At 53.8% G+C, this 22,257-nt stretch overlaps 7 protein-coding genes across 7 annotated transcripts; 3 read left to right on the top strand and 4 right to left on the bottom strand.

Moving 5' to 3' along the window:
• Nucleotides 1-2,993: 2,993 nt before the first annotated feature.
• On the top strand, nucleotides 2,994-5,327 carry G6M90_00g040560 (uncharacterized protein; the record flags this gene model as incomplete). The annotated part of the gene is made up of 3 exons (XM_014691918.2): nucleotides 2,994-2,996; nucleotides 3,066-3,589; nucleotides 3,650-5,327. The coding sequence occupies 3 exons, from the start codon at nucleotides 2,994-2,996 to the stop codon at nucleotides 5,325-5,327; spliced, it is 2,205 nt and encodes a 734-aa protein (XP_014547404.2).
• A 227-nt stretch (nucleotides 5,328-5,554) lies between these two features.
• Acaa1b (3-ketoacyl-CoA thiolase B, peroxisomal) lies at nucleotides 5,555-6,820 on the bottom strand (the record flags this gene model as incomplete). Its single annotated transcript, XM_014691917.2, has 1 exon — nucleotides 5,555-6,820. The coding sequence occupies one exon, from the start codon at nucleotides 6,818-6,820 to the stop codon at nucleotides 5,555-5,557; it is 1,266 nt and encodes a 421-aa protein (XP_014547403.2).
• Nucleotides 6,821-7,500: 680 nt separating this feature from the next.
• On the bottom strand, nucleotides 7,501-9,234 carry G6M90_00g040540 (uncharacterized protein; the record flags this gene model as incomplete). Its single annotated transcript, XM_014691916.1, has 1 exon — nucleotides 7,501-9,234. The coding sequence occupies one exon, from the start codon at nucleotides 9,232-9,234 to the stop codon at nucleotides 7,501-7,503; it is 1,734 nt and encodes a 577-aa protein (XP_014547402.1).
• Nucleotides 9,235-10,104: 870 nt separating this feature from the next.
• Nucleotides 10,105-10,476, bottom strand: G6M90_00g040530 (uncharacterized protein; the record flags this gene model as incomplete). Its single annotated transcript, XM_014691915.1, has 1 exon — nucleotides 10,105-10,476. One exon carries the CDS (start codon nucleotides 10,474-10,476, stop codon nucleotides 10,105-10,107), a length of 372 nt encoding a protein of 123 aa, XP_014547401.1.
• A 637-nt stretch (nucleotides 10,477-11,113) lies between these two features.
• On the bottom strand, nucleotides 11,114-14,597 carry LRRC40 (Leucine-rich repeat-containing protein 40; the record flags this gene model as incomplete). The annotated part of the gene is made up of 2 exons (XM_014691914.1): nucleotides 11,114-12,757; nucleotides 12,813-14,597. The coding sequence occupies 2 exons, from the start codon at nucleotides 14,595-14,597 to the stop codon at nucleotides 11,114-11,116; spliced, it is 3,429 nt and encodes a 1,142-aa protein (XP_014547400.1).
• A 3,635-nt stretch (nucleotides 14,598-18,232) lies between these two features.
• On the top strand, nucleotides 18,233-19,941 carry G6M90_00g040510 (uncharacterized protein; the record flags this gene model as incomplete). The annotated part of the gene is made up of 4 exons (XM_014691913.2): nucleotides 18,233-18,997; nucleotides 19,065-19,146; nucleotides 19,214-19,789; nucleotides 19,895-19,941. The coding sequence occupies 4 exons, from the start codon at nucleotides 18,233-18,235 to the stop codon at nucleotides 19,939-19,941; spliced, it is 1,470 nt and encodes a 489-aa protein (XP_014547399.2).
• A 1,379-nt stretch (nucleotides 19,942-21,320) lies between these two features.
• On the top strand, nucleotides 21,321-22,100 carry FAXDC2_0 (Fatty acid hydroxylase domain-containing protein 2; the record flags this gene model as incomplete). The annotated part of the gene is made up of 1 exon (XM_014691912.1): nucleotides 21,321-22,100. One exon carries the CDS (start codon nucleotides 21,321-21,323, stop codon nucleotides 22,098-22,100), a length of 780 nt encoding a protein of 259 aa, XP_014547398.1.
• Nucleotides 22,101-22,257: the final 157 nt, after the last annotated feature.

The raw sequence follows: 22,257 nt of genomic DNA, 5'->3' as shown, positions 1-22,257 counted from the left end.
GTGCCAGTGAAGCGTGTAAGTCGGCGCCGGTGTGATGATTCTGGTGTGAGTGCGAGGCGACGCACTCATTTGATTGAACCACCATGGTCTGCCTCTGCTCGTTTGTGCGCCCGCCCTTTTTGGTCCGGATATCGGAGCAACGCGGCCTGCAACGAGCACCTGCTCCTCGTCCGCCCTGGTGGCAAAATAAGTTACGACTCAGGACGTGGGGAGCTTCAGTCTGATGTTCCGGATGTCTGGACCCTCCTCGTCATACTGTTGCTCACGCGATTCGAACGTTGAGTGTGATGTTTCTCACACGACCTGGCCGTTCCGATTCTTCTTCGTTTCATCTCGCTTTCCCCCAGAGCCGTGGTTCGTCAGGGGAGTGTTGAAAAAAGCCGAGCACACATCGTACGACTGCCCACTCAAGTCCCTGTGCCGTCATCGTCTCACTTAGCTCTGGAGTCTGGAGTGCATCTCGACTTGGCTGAAACAACACCCCAGCCGAGTGCCTTCGTCCTGCATCTGCTCACAGCCCGCAAGGAGCACTTGAGGCGACTCGACCTGGTATCCCTTTGGATAGCCCAGTACCCGGCGGCGTCAGGCAGCCCAATGGTACGGAATGCAGCACTAATGACGCCACTGACCCACAAGGGACTTGAGGGGAACTGTGCATCTGGCTGGACTTGGCAGGACGAACATGTGCAAGGAGCTAGCTGAGAGTTTTCCAGCTTTTGAATTTTTGGTGTCAATCTCCAAAGCCGTCTCCAATCTGGACTTTTCTGCGGGGTACGGCAGAATCCAGGCCCATCGTAGCCATCACATCCGGATAATGCCCAGAAAACGAGACCGAGAATGGGTGTGCTGCTGCAGACAAGAACATGACATGTCGCCGTCATGTCCAGTCGCCTCATCCTTAATACATACAGTTAGTGACAAGTTCCGCCTTTGTTTGTCATCTATTCCCCGCAAAGATTTACCGGGGTCTGCTCGGAGTTGGCCGTCTGCTCAGAGGGTACGGAGTAGGACGTTGGCGCACGGATGGGGATCTCACCGAGGTGGAGAGAGTGTTCATGGTCCAGGGCAGAAGGATTGACATGTGCCGTGACGATAATCTTTTCCTTAGCCTTTATGCGTCGGTCACCCACTTCCGCATTCGTCTAGCTGCCCGTCATAAGAAATGTCAGCGTCCTCGATAGTCATGTCTTTGGTGGGGAGAAGTTTAGATCTCCATAGCGTGGGCAGATCGTTGGCAAAAGCCTGTAGGAGCCGACGGGAATTGACGCCTGCCATTCGACGAGTCCGCGGCAATGCAATTGAGTAGTCAGATGGAGGGGTTAGCCGGCTGTTGATCCGACCGACCCAGATCCAATCCCAGGAGAGGAAAACATGGAGGAGGGTATCTCGATTTCCTAGTGGTAGTATAGTAGCTGCGTGGCGCTCTTTGAGGCTGCAGTTCTTGTAAGAGCTCGGCTGCGTTGGAAACCACCGCCATCCGATCTCTAGTCCAGTAGTACCTAGCTGACGCTATTTTCATTGATGGCGTTGTGAAGACTGCGGACGGGCGGACTGGGAATTTGTCATGGGCCGGGTCTTTCGATTCTGGACCCCAGAGCGGAAACTGGAGATGTGTGGGGGACAGACTCGGGCCATCTTGGTTCGCCCGATGTAATTCTAAAGCCATCAGCCTTGGGAACCGTCGGAGGACATGCGTACATATTGGGAGCTTTTCACAGTCTGTCGAAACTACGAGAGACGTGCGGAGGAGTGACGAAGACATCAAGGATGATGCTCATAATGTCGAGCCTTGTCCGGTTGGTATTTTTGGCGACAGGAGCTCTGCACTGCCTGCCTGCCCAGTGGCCTGCCTACTGTCCAAGTACATAGTACCTGGGTACGGAGTACCTGAGCAAGGAACATGGCCCAGATGAACATCAACTGATCATACATTCATCACAAAATTGCTTTGACGACATCTATTTTTGAACTTGTCCAGCTTGGATAGCCACCCCGTGGATTCCATGCGAATAGACGATGCATCGTAAGCGATTTTGTCTGCTTGCCTAATACCGCGTCTCGATAAAAAGCGGAGTGAGGCTCTCCAGGGCGCGACAACAACCAGCCATCACGGGGTAAGCTCTCCTGGCGTTGGCAATTCCTTCGACCTAATCATCGGCCATTCCCATTTCGATGCTTCTCTTAGATTTTATGCAGTTCGCACCGCCATCTCCAGGCTTTGCACAATCCGTTATGTGAAGCGAGAGGCAACGGCAATGTGGTGACGTGTGACTGAAGGCTGAGTCCTGGCACCCCGCAATGCCACAACTCCATAGCTGCTCGGCTGTCATGCCTCGTCTTCAGCCTAGGAAGCCTTGAAGTCTGCCTGAGAGACCACTACGCAATCTCTCTGCCAATCTCGAACATCGATGGACCTTGGATAGAGCCCTTTGGGCAATTCGCACAATGTTTACCGCCGGAGATTCAGCTCTCCGGTCCATCAGAGGCCTTTCGGACGCCCAGCCACGGTGCCAAGGCCCGCCACGGTCTGTCGAAGCAAATGAAAATGTGTCAGGTTGTGCGCACAGCAATAGTGAGCCTCACCAACATATCGTTTTCCACCTTGTCTGGAGAAAAGAGACGTTGCCCAAGTTAAAACGCCCAGTACGCCACGGAGGATAGCATACAACTAAGCACCCGTGATGTGGCCTTTCCTCGAGTCAGGAAAGCTGACGCTGCGCTTTGCACAGGCGTATTCTGAGAAAATATATCATGAACTAGGTCTGTGGAGACTAGCCCTGGTAATCGCTTCCAAAGGTCTTGGCGTATAAGAAGCCCTCCATGTTGGGACAATAATTCCATAGTCATCTTCCCTTTGCACCCCAATCTCCTCTTGATTGACTACACTTTTCCTCAACTAGTCACCAGGGAGAAACTCAGGACGTGAACCTTGGAAACCATCTCGTGTATAACAAACTCTTGGTTCTTATATGCTTTTCACATAAAGCATCGCCATGGTGTGTAACGTTCTGACCTATTATGGGAGTCTGTAAACTCCTCAAGTCAAAACTGATATGCCAAAACAGAGAGTCCCGATCCGAAACGTTAGGCAAGCAGATGATGTTGGCCCAGGTCCTGTAGCGCTTCAATTACATCCCATCCCGTCAAAGCGGTCACTTGTTGTCAAAGTCGTCCCTCCCCGAGCGCCAGCAGCCCAAATCGAACATGTTCCTTGCGACATCGTCCTGGTTCTTGACGTGTCCACCAGCATGGAGGATGATGCTCCTGTGCCGGGAGAAACGGAGAGAACGGGTCTCACGGTGTTGGATTTGACCAAACATGCCGCTCTGACCATTATCGAAACGTTAAACGATAGTGATCGACTGGGAATAGTTAGCTTCGCCACAAATTCCACCATTGTGCAAACTCTCACACACATGGACATCAGCAACAAAGACGAGGCTCGGAGGAAAATAAAGGCCCTTGATCCTAATGGGAGCACGAATTTGTGGCACGGTATTCGGGATGGGATCCAGATATTCGAACAGTCGGCAGAGAATGGAAATATCCGTGCTATGATGGTGCTAACAGATGGAATGCCCAATCACATGTGAGTTTCCCCTTTGCGCTCATGAGCTCAGAGTGAACATTCATCCAACTCTGTGGATAGGTGTCCTCAACAGGGTTATATCCCTAAACTCAAGACACTACCACGCCTCCCTGCGGCGATTCATACCTTTGGGTTTGGATATGGCCTGAGATCAGGTCTTTTGAAGTCTCTGGCTGAATATGGCCACGGTAATTACGCATTCATCCCCGATGCTGGCATGATAGGCACAGTGTTTGTCCACGCAGTTGCAAATCTGCAGGCAACATTCGCCACTGCAGCCGCATTGACGTTGACGTATCCCAAATCCATGGAATTACATGAAGTTGGTGCACAGACTGTGGTTAAGCAGCTACCGGAGGAGGTAGGGCCACAAAGCAGCAGGCAAATGGCTTTGCAAATCCCCTTGGGCAGCCTTCAATTCGGCCAATCTCGAGACGTATTCCTCCGTATCAGTGAATCACCAGGCGAAAATGGTACAGACGCAGCGAGTTGTCACTCCCTCGTCGTATCTGCTACTCTCTCCTACAGGCCGGCAAATATCTACGGATCGAACATGGTTGGTGCACCTGTTACCATCGCCTGTAGGGCCAGCGTCCTTGAGGCATCAATTATGCCCGATGCTGAAATCGCCTACCACGAATCGAGAGCTGAAATATGTAGCTTCTTATCGTCAATCTTTCCCCTTGGCCCTGACTTCGAACACCGGCCCAACTTGAGCAAACATGAAACGTACAAGAAACAGCTGCGCAGTCTGGTTACCGAAATTCCCGCTAAAGACTTTGCTGACGAGAAGAACATGTCGCTGATGCAAGACCTCAATGGCCCAGAGCCTCAAGGTCAGATCTCTCTGGCTATCAACAACATCAAATTCCTCCAGAAATGGGGCGTTCACTACCTACCATCCTACTACAACGCCCACTCTCGGCAAATATGTAATTCCTTTAAAGATCCAGGACCGTTGCAATACGGCGCTGACAGCCTTCTGTTCACCGAGTGTCGAGATCGTCTAAACTCGGCCTTTGACGACCTGCCTCCTCCAGAACCTACTAGTGACAGAAGGTATGGCGGCCACTCAGGCTCTTGGGGTCACAACGCCCCCGTCGAAATGAGCCGATATAGAAACGCCTCTGGCGTATGTTTCGCAGGCTCGACGCCAGTGGAACTCGGATCCGGAAGAATGGTTCACATCCGACGACTGCGTCGGGGAATGAAGGTTCGTACGCCAACGGGCACCCGTAAGGTGGCCATGGTGTTGAAGACTGCGGTCCAAGAAGAGACTCTTTGCCATGTCGGAAACCTCCTTGTTACGCCGTGGCATCCGATTTCCGCAAATGGCAAAGCTTGGGGTTTCCCGGCATTCCTTGCGGATGGAACGGTTCGATATACGGGATCAGTGTATTCCGTCATGCTCCAACGGGACAGAAATTCACAGTCTCACGCTCTTCGGGTAGCTGGGATTTGGGGTGTGACACTTGGCCATGGTCTCACAGCAGGCAACGACACGCGCGCCCACTATTTCTTCGGCGACTATAACCGCGTGGGCAAGAGCCTTGCTCAGCTCGGCGTGGATAAGCTTGGCGTCGTGGAAGGAAGGGGCGTTGATCGTGATGGCAGTGGATTGGTTTGTGGATTCAGGCGTGCTGAACAACCAAGAAGGCTGAGCATCGAGCACGGTGGCATAACGCCGAGGAGTATGGTGACGCGTACGACGCAGTGCGTTGGCATTGATTCAGCTTGACACCCAAGTTGGTATCTGGTAATAGAAGCAGGCTCGTAGAGCCCGTCATAATCCACCCAACATAATCAGTCACCCTGAGACCCATTATTGGTGGTGGTGTATACTTGTATAAAATGTGTCATAATGCTTTCCTATTTTCACAAGCCCAAGTACGGCAAACCCTGCCAAAATAAAATATGTATATCAAACGGCATAACACAATCCTCCAAAACCCCTTCATGTTCCACTCACGCCTCCCTCGCAAACAGGCCAGCCATGCCCATGCCGGTCCCAACACACATACTCACAACGCCCAAATCGTGACCATCCCGCCTCATGCCATGCACCAAGGTACTCGTCATCCTGGCGCCCGTGGCCCCGAGGGGATGACCCAAGGCGATAGCACCACCGGTCGGATTCACCCTGCCGGCGGCCCAGGCGTCCTCCAGGCCCAGCTTTCTCAAACAATAAAGCGCCTGGCTTGCAAAGGCCTCGTTGATCTCCCACCTGTCCACGTCGCCGACGGCCAGGCCATGCGACGCCAGCAGCTTGGGGATGGCGAGGGCGGGCCCGATGCCCATCTCGTCGGGGGCGCAGCCGACGACGGCCGCGGACACAAACTTGCCGATAATACGGTCCGACAGGCCGAGGCGCGTGGCGGTGCCCCTGCTCATGAGCAGCGTCGCGGCGGCGCCGTCCGAGACCTGGCTCGAGTTGCCGGCGGTCGAGGCGCCGCCCGGCTTGAAGGCGGGCTTCAGGCGGGCGAGCGCCTCGACGGAGACGTTTTCGCGGATGCCGTCGTCCCTGGCGACGGTGAGGCGCTGCTCGGCGCCGACCTTGGCCCCCTGGCGGTCGAGCTCCTGGAAGCGCGTGGCGACGGGGACGATCTCGGCGTCGAAGAGGCCGGCGTGGCGGGCGGCGGCGGCGCGGCGGTGCGACTCGGCGGCGAAGGCGTCCTGGTCCGGGCGCGAGACGGCGTAGCGCTCGGCGACGTTCTCGCTCGTCAGGCCCATGGGCATGAGGCAGTCCCTGGCGTCGCGGACGGGCGAGGCGGCCAGCGCGGGCCAGGCGTCGACGGGGATGGCGCGGCTGGCGTAGTTGCGCGTCATGCTCTCCATGCCCGCGGCGACGGCGACGCGCGCCATGCCGCCCCGGATCTCGCCGGCCACGGCGGCCACGGCCTGCAGCGACGACGAGCACGCCCGGTTGACGGTGAAGAGGGCCGTCGAGCTCGGGTACCCGACGTGGTTCATGGCCGCGCGCGCCGCCTTGGAGCCCCCCAGCTCCGAGAGCACCACGCCCACGCCCACGTCCTCGATCAGCGCGCCCAGGTCCGTCCCCGGCACGCTGCGCTCCCGCACATGCTTGAGCACGCACGCGAGCAGCTCCTCCGGGTACGCGTCCTTGAGGCCGCCCTTGTAGGCGCGCGTGACGGGTGTGCGGACCGACGAGAGGATGACCACGTCGGCCGGCGACTTGGCGAGGATGTTGGCCACGCCTCGGGGGCTTGCCATCGTGTCTGTGTCTCTATGCTTCGTATCTCTCTTTGTGTCTTTGGTTGTACAAGTAGGTGATCGGCGCAGGGTATCATGCAAAACAGCCGCAAAAAAAAAAATACAAGACAAGAGTCGAAAAATGAAATCAAAGTCAGACGTGAGACGAGATGGCGCGCATGGATAGAAACAGCCCGCCGTCGGAAATCTACACCCGGATGGCGGAGTGGCGGCTAAGGGCTCTTCCGTGCCGTCCCAAGTTGCCGTCGTCAAGTTCCGGTGTCACTTGAACACAGTCCCGAGCCGATGGGCACTGTGGGGCGGCCATGAACCCCTGGAGCCGTCACTGGGAATGTGTTGCCGGCTGGTCTGATCTCACAGACTGCCCACATGTGCACCGCAAAAATATATGGGTCTGGTCCGGCTTCCATGCATGCGTGTTGCTTCGTAATCCATCTGGGCTATCCGAAGCAGTGGAAGCGCACGCACGCAGCTCTCGTTATTGGACAAGTACCTAGGTACCATCCAGGGTACCTGTGTATGCATATCAAGCTAATGTCCAAATCCCGGAATGTGCCGTATTGAAGGTACCTACTCAGCTAGATCAGTTTTACAGTACCAAATACACCCGCTATTGCCCTCATGCCGTACGTTTCATAATGGTCCCTCGTTGCCAGCCAACATCACCTCATTATACATAATCATCTGCTGTATTGAATTCCGAGACCCACTCGCTGCTCCTCCGTCATCGAGCCAGCTCTCAGCTTCTTCGGAGGGCTCCCGTGCTCACGCCTTGAATCGTCTACCGCCAATGCATTCCCGCTAAACTTGCGCTTGTCCTTCGCGCCCCCTCCGCCCCTGGAACTTGACAGGAGCCTAGCTTGCAACTTGGCTGATTGCTCAACAGGCCCCTGTCCCGGCCCGGGAGATGCGTCCCGAGACCCTGCCGAAGGGGCCACTCCGAAGCTTCGACCTGGGTGGCGCCGCAGCATCTCCGTTGCCGCTTGGCTCGCCTGGCTGTCAAATACTTCCTCCTCCTCGTCGGCCTCATCCGCCCTGCGTCGTTGACGTGACCCCTGTGGTGCAGATTTGGATCCCTGGGACGTGAACGAATGCATTGCCTCGACCGATTCCAACGCTTGCCTTGCCAGTTCTTCATTGTCGTCGGCTGAGATGGTGCTCTCTCGACTTTTTCGTCGTCGATCCAGCTTGGGGTTCGGTGTCGTCGGCACAACTTGCTGCTCAACATGGCGATGCCGAGGCTCGGTTTGCGGCACCAAATCAGCCGATGGCAACAAGCCGCCGTCTCGAGATCGGCTGACAGGCGTGGTCGGCAGCGATGACAGGGACTGCGCATTGCGGTTATGCCTCCCAGAGTGTTTCTGCACGGCTCGGTGAGACGTCATTGGTGTGGATGGAGCGCTGTTGTTGTCCTGACTCTGGCTCATGGCTTGCAGCAAGGCGGAGAGACCATGTTCACGGCCCTCGGTATCACCACCCCGTTGTGAAGATCGCGGCGTCTGGTGCGGACCTCCATGCGGTGTGCGATGCTGTTGTTGAGGCGTCGAAATATATTGCTGTTTCGGGGTCAGAGCGCTGTGAAATATCCCACCAGGACTGCACAGCATGTGGAAATGCTCCCTGTTCTCTCGGATACGAGTCAGAAGGAGGTCCCTCTCCTCTGTCAAACACATAGTCTCCTCCTCCTTCTGCTGGATAACCTTCTTGGCAACCTTGAGCCGACGGGTCAGGGTCTCGTTCTCCTCCATGGCAGCCTCATACCACATCTTCATCTGCAGATACTTGGCTTGTGTAGAATCAGACGCTGTGCTGAGCTCTCGCCTCGCCTGACGAGAGTGTTCTGCCATTCGTAATGCATCCACCTCCCTCCGGATCATTTCGTGCTCTACGGCCGCACGTTTGGCATCATCCTCCGCTTGAAGTCTCAGCAAGTTATACTGCAACTTGTGGTGCGCCGTTTCCATCTTTAGCTTCTGCTGTTCGGCGATGCACGTCTGAAGCATGCTTCTCAGCTCATCGGCCGGAGCCTCCAGGACCTGGTCAGGGGACGGCGGGGCATAATCGGTGCCAACTTCTCGGTCACGGACATTGTTGAGGATAGTAGCGGGCGGTGAGTAAGGCGCAGATTGCTGCGACTGTGAAAATGTTCGTCTCGCATTGCTGTGGGCAGCGACCTGGGTGGATGGCGGAGGGGTCAGGGACGAAGGAATCACCATGGCAGCTGCTTGTTCATCATTGGCCTCGGTCTTGAAGGATTGATCAGGGTCGATTGGCGATCCAGGTATCTCGGTTGAGGGCAGAGTGACTTGTGACGACACGGGCAGAGGCCCAACCTCCTCAGGCGTAGATGGCTCAATTGGACTGGCGACATCCGCGTTGGATTGGCGAGCAGCCAGCTCAGCCTGGGAAGCCATGGTGAACTACTTCGTGCGCGAGAGGTAAAAGGCTGCCAGGAAACTTCTTAGTAGGCGGCGGCTCGTAGTTGTAGGGGAGACAATGCAGTGATTGAATGTTTGCTGTGCCTGTTCGGTTCGCGCTTCACCGTGGGGCAGCAAGAACTTGGGCTTCTTTTGTGCTTGGCCTGCCCAACGCATGCAGCCTGACAGCGGAGCCCAGCTTCGCATAAACCCAGCACAGGCGTTGCAGAGCCAACAGCGGCCGTGATTCGAGCAGTGCAAGATAAATTGGACTGTTTGGCGGTGGTGACAGTTGGCGGTGGTGATGTGTAGAGGTAGCAATGATGGATCGAGAGAGGGTGTGCGTGAGTGAGGTCGATCGAGAGCTTGGTTGCAAGCGGCGGATGGCTCTGGTGCAACATTGAATCAGGCTCAGCCTTGAGCTGGGGCCCATGCTCTGGCCTCTGGCCGCCTGCATCCAGATGTCGGCCTTCCCCCAGATGTGGTTGCTCGGAGACAGAATTGATAGGGTACGTGCTAGAAGTCACATGAGGGCTAAACCTAATCCGGCCAGTGCCATATCCCATCAGGCCGTTTCACCTCCCGTGCTCGACCCCAGGGTATCTCGAACCCTAGTTGGCATTCATTAACCTGACAAGATGCACAGGAGTTTGTATCATGGCATACGATAATGGGAACCATAGGCAGCTTGCTTGTTCGTGCTTCTCAACCTAGTATATATAATGCAAATACATCATGCGAAACCAAGGCCACCAGCGCGCCCGTCAATATCCATTCATCTCCTCCACGCACCTGACTGAACAAAGTACCACGCCAGAAGAACCTCCCGCGTCTGTCGTCCCTTGAGCAGCCAGCAATCTCATAACCTCATACCTTGTCGTCTGGCTCCAGCTCCTTCTCCGATTTCTGCGTCTTCAGCTTCTTCTCCGCGCGCCACATCCTCAGCTTCCTCGACAGGCACCCTACAACCACGCCGGGTAGAATCAACGGCCACCCAAACAGAACCGCGAGCCACCACGCTCCCACGGCAGCCTTGTCCCAGCGCTTTCCCTCGGAATCGAGATACCACTCCGGGACCCATCGACCGGCCCGTCCGCGGCCATTGATGCACAAGATGCATATCGCCCCGAAGAGCAGCCATCCAACCACGGATATGGGAATCAAGACCTTGACGATGTTGTGGTGTTCGTAGGAGTGCCCCGGGTTGGGGACTTCCCATAAGCCGTACCGTGAAGCCATTTGGAAGGAAGAAATTTCGCGCCTTGGAAATACTTGTTTACCAACTGTGATTCCCCGGACTGGCGTTGACCCTTCGCCTGTTGTCGGGCTGGCGTACATAGCCGGGGTTATTCTTGATCGGCAAGGTGCAAGAGTTGATAAGGATAGAAGAACCAAAAGCTGCTTGTGTGGGTGTGTATTCGTATTTCAAAAATAAAGGCCAGAGGCAAAATATTATTACAACTCTACTGCCATCGCACGGCGAGAGATGGAGTGAATCACGACCCTCCGACCGCCTTCCCTTGATTCAGTGGCAGCAGAACCTTGTAGCAAACTTTGCACGCCAAGAGGCAAGAGCTTCCCTTCTTTTATGCTCATTCACACTCACAAGTTTGAATGATTGATCCTCTGTTGAAGGGCGGAGCTGTCACTGTCATCCTCCCAAACGTCGCAGTGCATCTTTTCTTTATTCCCCTCATCTTGCTAGATAGATAGCAGCTATGGAAGGGACCCGAGAAACTTGCACTTCCTATCAAGCGACGCACTCGCGTCTTAAAATGTCCAAAATATTAATATTATCTTGCTGGTATCCGCTGTAATTGTCGACTCCATCTCCAATGTTTACGCTTCTCTATTGTACTTTTTTTTGGTGTGTAAATTAGTCTATATCTTCTCCGCTATCTTCACCGTTGGCCGCCCTCCAAGCGGCCATTTCTTCAGTCGGAAGTCTTTCTCGTAACCATCTCAGCGTGGCCTCGGTCCCCCTTTCAAGGATGGTCCACCTCGGCACTCTAAATCGATTGCCGGCAACCTCCAATCGTTGTAGTCCGTCGACACCACCAAGGAGACCAAGCCTGGGGGTTAGCTGGCCAATATTATTGCTAGAGGCATCGACGATCTTCAGCCCCCGAATCCACTCGGGATCGAGCTCTGATAATTGATTGCTTGCCATTAATAGCACGGACAGCTGCGGAAAGGCTTGCTTCAAACTCGTAGGGAGCGAAGTCACGCGATTGAGAGTGACGTCCATCTTCTCCAAGCTCGGTGCCTTCAGGAACTTTGTCACGGGGTTCAAGCTTGTGATTTGATTTGACAATAGGCTCAGTTCCCGTAGAGCGGGTAGGTCAAGCGTTTCTGTTAGGTACGAGTCGCCAGCTATTTGTGCATATGCCAAAGATAGAAACGATAAAGTTGAGCCAAATGCGCCAAGTGCAATTGGGATGGAGGCAATAGGGTTATGATGTAGTTGGATTTGGCGCACTTGATTCTGCGAAGCGACCGTGGAGCAGGTATTGGGATTCAAAGACGACATATCGGATCTCGACAAGTCCAACAAGCCTCCTGACTTGACGAACCAGACGTCTTTCACGACTGTCTGTGATCGTGACCGATTCGGAGTGTGCGGGGCAGAAGTGGGCGGTGTGGTGAAGTCGTCTTCCACGTCAGATCGAACATCCCCATCGTTACTGGGAGGGAATGTGTCCATATCGCCAACCGTCTTGAGTCTGTCATCGATTTCCGAAAGACTACCCATCAAGCCCGTGATTGTGGTAGGGTGTCCAGGCTCTTGATAGGGAGGTGGCGGCTCCAGGCGACCAGCCAAGATCTCCTTCAGCTCGTCCGTTGCAGCCGAGATTAATTTGCGATCTCTTAACGGATTGCCCGTTAACCGGATCATGGAGAGGCTTTGCATTCTGGCAATCTCTGGTGGCACTATCCGTACGTCATTGCTAGCAAAATCTGCGTGACGTAGTTTTTGCAAGCCGATAAAACTGTCTGGGATGTTGGCAATGTGGTTCTCATCAACAGCTAATGTTAGGAGATTTGTCCAAGTCGACATATCTGGGAGGCATTGCAGCCTGTTGACCGATAATGAAATAGCATGAATTACTGGGAGGCTGATGACGGTGTCCACAGGTATCAGGTGAGTCAATTGGTTTGCTGAGGCGTCGAGGGTTTGCAAGCAGGGGAGAGATTCAACCGGCTGCTGAATGAGCACACCCGAAAGCTTGTTCTTTCTCACAGATAGTTCTGTCAAAGGAAGCTTTGACAAACTGTCGAAAGGCAGACTTTCTAGTCTATTCTCATTCATATTCAGGATGCGGAGGTGCTGCATATTCTCGATATCGGGAGGCAAAGCAGAGATGCTATTTCCGTGAACATCGAGCATCTCCAGGGAACCCAACTTCATCAACGCCGAGTTTAATGGGCCAGACAACTGGTTTTTGGACAGTTTCAGGTCTCGGAGAGAGCCGATTTGAGATATTATATCTAGACTACTGTTTTCAAGCTTATTGGAAGACTGCTCTAATGTAAGCAAGAGGGTGGTCATTTGTATGGAGAGCAGTCGCACTTACAAGATTGAGCGACGTCAGGTTCGCAAGACGCCGAAACCCAACAGGAACATCTGCAAGCAGGTTTCCGTGCATATCTAGCGTCTCTAATCCACCAAATATGCTGCCCTGTCCTTCCTCTTGCTCGTCGAATGCCTCTGGGCTCGTGTCTGGAAAGATGTTGTCGTCTAAGCGCTCGATATCGTTATCCGCTGCAACGAGCCTCGTAAGGTCTACGCTCTCCGCCCAGGTGCCACCATAACTGCTGATGCTCTCCAGATCGTACATTTTCATGACTTCTTCTGGAATTTCCTTCAATCCCAAAGCGGCGATATTCAACCTGCCTGTGGTGCGTGCAGAAGTCACTCGTTGCTGCAATACTTTAACGCTCGGTTTCTCTCCCTTGCTTAGATTGAAAGGGTCATCATGTTCCAGGTCAAAGCCATTTGTAACAGTTGATGACGTGGTATGTAGACCGTTTGATCCATGATTTTCAGATGCCTGTCTTACAGCAGCGCGCTTGGCTGCCTTGGCCTTGGCGATCTGTTCTCGCAGTGCTGCCGAAGACTTTCGATTTGTCAGGGGTGCAGAGTCCGTGGGGCCTGAAACGGATGATGAGGGAAGGATGGCACCATCCCAAGATTCTGATGGAGCGCCTGCAGCCTTGGGCATTGAAGGGAGGGAAGGCTTTTTGAATAGACCGGCAGTCGACGCTCGAGGTTTCGTTGATCTTGAAGCGACCGACTTGGAGCCGGACCTGATGGAGCCTTTTTCGAACATCTTCTTCTCAGGGCTAGTGCTTCGCACAGCGTCTTGTATATACGATATACCCGTATTTCCCAACTTGGTCGTAGACACAAGCAAAGCACGGTTCGAAGCCGCTCTGGTCTGTGGAGTGTTTGCAACACTAATAGCGGAAGTCCTTCGTGGAGTGCCACTGATGGCTGATAAAGTGGTTTTAAACGGATTCACAGAGGCACGAAATAATGCAGAAGAGTCATCTTGCCCAGCACTAGAGCCCGGTCGACTTCCTTGTCGGGACGATGCTCTTCCAAACCCATCAGAGTTGTAGCTGGAGCCCGGCCTAGAATTTCCCCCGTCTGCTCGTGATCTTGGTCGCCCTTGGTCGAAAAACGACGATGAAGTTTTGCTCAACGCTGGGGATGGCGGAATCTGTGCCAGGGTTTCCATAGTGCGCTCTGCTAAGGAGGGCCCCGGCTTGGACCTCCGAGTGCTGGGAGTCTGGAAAGTGTGGAAAGCTGTCTGATCGCAGTCCAGTGAATCACCCTGAAAAATGGCTTCACCACCAAGCTCAGCCGCATTGCCGGATAAGGTGCTCGGGCTAGAAGCATGCGGGTTTTGCGTGGGTGAATGATCCCACTCGTCTTCGTTGGCGGCATTGGAAGAAACATCAATGGCTAAAGGCTGTGGTGTGGTTGAACTAGCTCGCTGTTGAGAGCTTGGACTCCTTGGTTTTCTCTGAGTCTGGTTGAGTTGCGGCTTGGTCTTTATAGGTTGAAGTGTGCTCGAGCGAAGCTGATCTCGTGAGGATACCGATCGCAATGGGCTGCCTCTGTTGCCGACAACGCCTACGCTGTTGCGAAGTTGATCTCGCGATGCAACGGGTCTCAATTTTGGCGGATTTAGCTCCCCTCCACCAAGACTGTCTCTAGAAGCTTTGGGACGAACCGGTGTAGTTGTCGAGGTCGAGGCTGAGGCCAAAGGGGCAGTCTTCGGGACGCTTGATCGTGGTACAGGGAGTCGAGACAGGCGGGGAATGCCACTTGGGCGGTCTCTGGGGCCGTCCATTCGTGCCTGAGAATGTGCCGGAAGAGAGCCACGAGTAGGGAGCTTCAATTCAAGGAGTTATTCAAGGCGAGGCATGTATCGCGTCCAATGGGAATCTTGCCAACATTGACAGTGGTTTGGACAGCTGAAGCTAGATCGTGGGTGTCGCAGCAACGGAAGTAAATAAAAGGTCAATGCTTGGTCTTAGCGCTGCCGCTGATGAATGAAGAGAATATCCGCCGGCACTTTCACAGCGGGCACGGGGCACTTAGGAGATGACTGAAGGTTTGTCTGGCTTGAACTGCACCAAATGGCTCGGTTCAATGTTGGTCAGAAACGAGTGTGCAGATGTGCAGACGTGGAGACGTGCATGGAGATGGGGGTTCTGGACTGGTGGCTATTGCCAATTGGCGACGGGGAAGGAGCGCTCGAGGATTAACCGATAAGTTTCCAAAAGTTGATAACTGATATGGTACAGGTCGAGGACCCAAGGGTCCATATAACACGATTAAATTGACTTCATCCCCGACTGCTAAAGTATACGGAGCATTGGTGCATGGATCAATTGCCTCGGTACGTAGTATTCCCTAGACGAACAATGATTGATGGACCAAAGGACCCTTGTCAGGGGCAAGGTTTTGAGACATGTTGGCACGTTCTGAGGGAGCACCCGATGGGCAGTTCAACCTCGCTCTCCTCTTAACATATGCATGTGTGAGATGTGGGTGAATTATTCCAAATGCTAGCTACGGGTAAGACACCGAATTAAACTACTACCCGTTGGCAACCTCAAACTTGTTCATCTCCAAGCGCCGCACATTGCGGCCCATGTCCACCAGTCAGGTGCAGAGATCTGGTAGTAGCTCAACACTTCTTGAATGTGCCATTACAACAACTCCGTGTGCTAATGTGCGATGACTGTAGTGCAATGAGACGAAGTTATGACGGCCTGCCTCCCTACCTCATAGATGATGTCAAGCGACATAAAATGGATTAGCCCGAGAAAAGAGGCGGCAATGTCTCTGTAACGACGCCGGACTCTGACCATTGACCAAGGCCGCATAAGCTAACCAGTTGTAACAAGACGGTGCATACTACCAGGTTTAAAACGCGGACAAGTACTGAAGTGTTCTCGATCGGATCTCAGGTTGCTCATACCAAGCCGAAAGGTCGAGTTTATGTTATAAAATCGCCTCGGTAAACCCCTTGACCGTGAGCTACAGTGTTGTCATCCCAGTCAATAAGATGTAGCCAGTGGTTGTTTTGAACTTACAGGGAGCATTGGAAAACGGGAGGTTTCGATACATTGTGCTATCGATATCTTTCATGCATTATTATATACTAGGCGGCAGTCTTCTTTTATTCACAAGGACACCAACGCGTCGCGACTGTCTGTCGTAAATTTACATTCCTCATTGATGCAACAAGTTCTACCTTTTGCAAAATGGGATTTACCGTCACTCCTCTTTCCTTCGGTCTCGTCGAAATAGTTGCTATTTTTACTTACCCACACCTACAAACTGACGAGCTTATACTATTATCACGCACGTAGAAATGCAGGGGAAATAGTTAATGGAGTTCACGCTTTGTATTAGTTGGGTGAAAGTGACGGCGTGGATCAACAGAACGTTGGTGAAATTTGAGGAAAGGCAACGTTGCGTCAATGAACATGGGGTAAGGTCCTCAGCTCCTTGCGTCTCGGCAAATGTTCTCTATACTCTCGGATTTGTGAATTAAATCAAGAGTTTGTCGAACTAGAGTTACGACTGAGTCCCGATGGGGTGGATACATACAGTACACCTGCACTGTACCCGTAGTACAGGAGAACTTGTATCGCAGGAGCAAAAGGGGAAACATTTCGCGGATGGGGGGATATAACGATTAATAATGATTAAGTAAATGAGGTCGTGATACGGAGTACGGAGTAGCGTGAGTGAAAGGAGAAGGCGAACCCGATTGACCAGGCCTCGTCCGTCACATCCAGCTTCTCACTGTATCACACTGTCTTCATGCCCTCCTTCGGGTCTCGTCATCAAGCAGGGGCGCAACTGCCATTCTTTGTGACGGAGACAAAGCGCTGCTTGGGCACCAGTGGGCTCAAAAAATCACGACAACGGCACTCAGATTCGTGCTCGTCAAGGAAGGTTTATCCTCGCAAAGTGGAGAGGTTTTGACGAAGCCAAGTTTGGAACTTGGAATGCTGGAATATGCCCAAATTACGCCTTGGCCTCCCATCGGAACCTCCCGTTCACACATGGATAGCGGCAAGCCCGCAAAACGACACATGATTGAGCGCTGAACAGACTCGTCTCTCCACTTAATAGTCGAGTCGTTCTTGGGGTTGGGCTGCAAAGACGGTACTCCGTAGACCTGGGCAGCAATGCCGAGTTTCATTTGCTAAGGCCCGCGCCGCAAACTCTAAAGCCACCCGGGACATGTTGAGGATATCGATTCGGACTCTATTATAAGCAAACATGGCCAAAGACCGTGCGAGGCGTCTGGAGTTTCTTTCAAATGGCAGCGCACCTCGCACAGCAGGCTTGGAACAAAGCCATTACGGGGAAGACGTTGGCCGGCAGGTACTCGGCCCATACCGTATGTATGGACAGAGTACATGCACTCCGGTAACCCAATGCGAATGCCTGCATGCATGAGCACACAATAATCAAGGTGGCAGGCTCTTTGCACCCCGGAACCCTGCCATTGCTTGCAAATGTCTGCCACACACGCAAGATATACTTTGGTCGAGATCCACCTCGGGCTTCAAGACAAGATCCCAACTGGGCCACGGCTTGGGCCAGAGCGGATACCAGACAATGCGCGGCCTCGCAGTTTCGCGGAGAGCGGAGCCTGCCAGATGCCTTCGAATGTTTGGGCTGGCGAGGTCATTCGGAGATGGAAGGGGATGCTCGTATTGGGCATCGTCCACACTGTCACCACTCTCGCCGGCATGTACAAATATATCACGACGCTCCAACCAGGCGACGGCTGAGCCGTGCTGCCGTGCAACCCTTGGAACACTCGACCTCTTTGACGTGCGCTTTTCCCGAGCCGATTTGCTGCCTCGAGGCCGCCTCCACGGTCATTCGGCACTGCAGTCCCGTTATTCTAGGCTCGATCTCGTCTTGCGCTTGCAACGTGCCTTGACCACAAGGTCCAGCTGCTTCGTCCCAGAGTCACGCGTTGGTGGCTGTCGCTTAGCTGCCGCTCAGCTGCCGCTCACATCCAATCCAGCCGTCGCCTTCCCAACCTCCACTCGATCCAAGGAAGAGCCCACGACCCTCCTCCCTTCAGCCAGGGAAGCCCGACGCTGGTCAAACGCCAGTCCACCATTTGAGCCCATTGTCAAGCGGGGGGGCCTGGACGGTCAACGTCATAGCCCACATATTACAAGTCGTATCTTCCCACGCCCGCTTCGTCTCTCTATCCTTTCCTACTACCTGCAACGGCAATTTTCTTCCATCTCGATCCATACCACACACACAGCTGCACTTATCTCGCCGCTTCTGCGTCCCTTTGAAGAACCAAGAACAAAACCTACAACCGCTCTTGGTGCTGCTATACCCTCAACTCCAACACCCCCGCCTGGTTTCGCACTACAAAGCACAGCCACAAAGAGACGCCCAGGTGCTGAGTTTGTACCCAACGAATTTACCATGGGTAGTGAACGTTGGGAGCGCGATCGTTTCGAGGACGATAGATACTACATGAGGGGCGGCAGGGGCCGAGAGCGTTCTGAGGATCGCTACGACCGCAGCCGATACTATGAGGACGACTTTGTGCGAGACCGACGATACCACGACGATGAGCCCCGATACGAGCCAAGAAGAGAGCCAGCCCGTCAGCCAGAGTTCGATCGTCGTATGGTCATAGAGAAGGAAAGAGACCGAGAGTACTATAGGGATTCTTCCCCGCGCAGACCTGCTTTCCTCCGACGTCAGTCTTCCTTGGATACCTATGATCGACGTCCGCTTCGCAATATTTTCGACCAGCGCGAGGAATACCCCCCTCCTGCAAGACGAGAAGACATATTTAGGGACGAATACCGGGCCCCACCTTACACGCCTATTCCTCTCCCAAAGGCCAGAGGTCTTCCCCCTCCCGGAAGACGGGATGATCGATACTATGACTATCGTCCAGAGTCGGAATACTATCCGGAAGACGAATATAGACCTATGCCAGAGCGTGTTAGGGAGCGAGAAATCATTAGGGAGCGTGATAGGAGGGATAGGAGTCGAGAATCAAGGGGTACTCGAACTCACACCCACCGCAGCAGCTCACGATCCTCGAGCAGCTCATCCAGCAGCGGCGGCGGAGCCACAGTTCGCAGCGAGTACCCGAAGAAAGGCAAAACCAAGATTCCCGCCCGTTTGGTTTCCAAGAGAGCCCTTATTGATCTCGGGTACCCTTATGTGGAAGAGGTAAGATTGTTTTCTTTCTTTGTTTTTTTGGCTTGGCTGGGTCAGGCTTGTGCTGATATGAAGATAGGAAAATACAATCATCGTTCAAAAGGCTCTAGGCCAAGACAATATCGATGAACTACTAAAATTGAGTGAAGAATACATCAAAGGTATTGTATTAGCCAATCTTGCTCTTGCACTCCAGATGGGGGGTTCTTTTGCTAATCAAGCTTCTAGTTGATCAAGAGGTTATCGCGGCCCGCTCTGCTGCTGGCGACATAGTCGAGGAGAGAATCGAGGTTCGGAAGCAGAAGGTCATCGAGACAAAGGCCCCGCCGCCTCCTCCCCCGGTGGTTGTTCCGGCACCACCTCCAGCCCCTATTGTGGTCCCGCCTCCGGCTCCGGTCCCGGTTCCGGTTCCTCCCCCTCCCCCTGCTCCGGTTATCGTGGATGCAGGTCCTCGCGTCGACATTGTAGACAAGACTGTCATTCGGGAAATATCGCCATCACGAAGCTCTAGTAGCTGGGACTCGGGTCACACTCATCACCATAGACACCACCACCACCATGATGATGGTGCACTTGTAGTCGTGCCTCGTTCCCGTTCCCGATCCCGATCCCGGACCCGCCGCGATATTCGCGCTGAGATCAAGGCACTAGAACGAGAACTGGTGCACCGGCCAAGGGCAGAGGTGGAGCGTGAAGTGGTGCGAACCGAAAGACTGCCGGACGGCCAGCTTGTAGTTTATGAAGAGGAAGTTGAAAGGACAGTTGCCCGGCCTAAACCTCCTCGGATTGAGAAGGACAAGAAAGGTAGGATGTCCATCAGCGTACCAAAATATCGATGAAGGTGCGCACGTTATTTGCAACTTGCATCCATCGCTAGGCTGAGCTTGCGGCTGACGAGATGCCGAGTAGGACCACCTCCAGCTATTATCCGAGCCATGTTGGGCACTCTGACGTGAAGACGGAAAATGAGACGCTCATTGACACCGATAGTCGAGTGGCTTAAAGCACGTCGAGTGTAACGTGATAGTGCTCGCTCGCCGACTGCGTCTGCGAACGGACATCTGGCCACGAAGTGGTGATTGGAAAGCATGAGGGCTTGCCCTTGGAGTGTGGACAATGTAAATTCTATGAGCTCGACGCTGGCGCGGAATGAAAAATACGTTGGGCAAAGGGAATATGACAGTAAGCGTTTGGAGTTACGATGCCATGACCATGTACTCATTTGGAAGTTTATAAAAATTTTACATGCAGCCATTTTCTTGCAACAGGGCTTTCTCATGTATGCGACAGCTTTACAGAAATTCATCAACAAAGTGCCTTGCAATGCAGGGTTCCCCCTCAAAAAGGCAGAGACATGTACTATTATTGCATGTCAGCTTTAAAAGGCAGCGATGTTCTTTTCAGACAACCAATTACACTACGGGGGGGAAGGGGGATTTTGGGAGAATGGCACTTTGGCAGAGTATGCAGTTATAAATCATGTCATATGACGTCAAGGTCGTGTCTCGTATTTGCATGTGAGATGAGACGTCAAAATGCCTCGAGTGTAGAAATGTGCATGCAGCATCATTACAAGATGACGTTATTTGGCTGCCTTTCTAGGTGCCTTGAGTGTCTGGTTTGTATATTTCCGGTGCTTTTTTCTTCTTTTCGGCTCCGCCCCTATTTCTTGCCTTTCACACAACGTCGGTGGCTGAGGCTATCGCGAGACAGCTTCGGTTGGCGTGCCGTAATAAATCACTAATCTTGTTAGCGTATATGACGCATAACGATGCGCAGACGGTGCACCGGACTCTTTGGTCTCTTACTAGTATTTTTGTGGCTTAAAACAGCTTAATACTGTGATTCGTTCTGCTTACACGATACTTGTGTCATGCCTGTATTATTATTCGTCCCGAGAATAAAACAAAAAAACACTTGATATAATTTCTTAGTAAGTTTATGAATCTCGTATACAAGTATTCATCATTGGCCAGAACCCTTGGCCGCCACAGCCATTAGACCTGCGCACGTTCAAAGGGATGCGGTCGACGGCAGGAGAGCCAGGCTACCGGAATCATTCCGACACGTGAAATACTACTTGAGCGGTGGGCTTTCCCCCCGCCCGAGGCAAAGGCTTCGGATAAATCCCGACAAAAAAAGCCAAACCTTCAAATAGGCACGATTGCCGCCGTGACGGGCGAGAAGCATTGACACGCACGATGTGAAGCTGCCAAAACAGAAATTCTGCGTCAAGAGCCACAGTTCTCACCAGTCCATCCATACCGGGACACTATTCTGTTTTGCCAAACTCGAATCCCTGTCCTTCCCACCAGGCAGTCCTGACGTCAACGCCATGACGGTGGCCCTCAACGTCGCGCAGCTGTGGGCGCAGCTGGTGGCCACGCACGACCCCTACACAATCGACATTGTAGGCAATTTGGTGGTGCAATTTATATTCTGGTGGCTCCCCTGCCTGTTCTTCGTGTCGCTGGACGCCCTGGCGCCGGCCTTCTCGGCGCGGCACAAGATCCAGCCGGCGCCCAGGCAGCCGACGGCGCGGGAGATACGCAACGCGGCGCTCGTCTCGCTACGCAACCAGGCCATGGTGCTCGCGGCGCAGGCGGCGCTGGCCTGGTACGGGTCGTCCGGCGGGCACGGGCGGGGGCCGGCGGTGCGGGTGGAGCCCGGGCTCCCGTCGGCGGCGGAGCTCGCGCGCGACGCGGCGCTCTGCATGGCCGGGCGCGAGGTGCTCTTCTACTACGCGCACCGGCTGTTCCACGTGCGCTGGCTCTACCAGCGCGTCCACAAGGTCCACCACCGCTTCACGGCGCCCGTGGCCTTTGCCTCGCAGTACGCGCACCCCGCGGAGCACCTGCTGGCGAACGTGCTGCCGGTGGCGCTGCCGCCGATGCTGCTGCGCGTGCACGTCGTGACCATGTGGGTGTTTGTGGCGTGCCAGCTCGTCGAGACGGCGACGGTGCACAGCGGCTACGATTTCCTGCGCGGGCTGGCGAGGAAGCACGACCGGCATCATGAGCGGTTCAATGTCTACTTTGGCGGTATTGGCGTGTTGGACTGGTGGCATGGGACGGACGAGAGGGGCGGGCCGAAGGCGGGAAGGAAGGCTGATTAGATAGGAGGAAGGAAATGAAGATGTCTGGTCTGGCTTGGGATCAACTGATGTACTACCAGACCGTTTGTGGTGATGCTCGCTGTACGGGGGCATGAGTTGACGACATCTGGCTGGTGAAAGGAAACTGGACATGTGTGCTACCTAAAGTACCTGGTTG

The sequence above is a fragment of the Metarhizium brunneum genome, chromosome 2, assembly GCF_013426205.1.
Source record: "Metarhizium brunneum chromosome 2, complete sequence".
NCBI lineage: Eukaryota > Fungi > Ascomycota > Sordariomycetes > Hypocreales > Clavicipitaceae > Metarhizium > Metarhizium brunneum.
The sequence above is the reverse complement of the archived record's forward strand: the minus strand, read 5'-3'. Positions and strand labels throughout refer to the sequence as shown.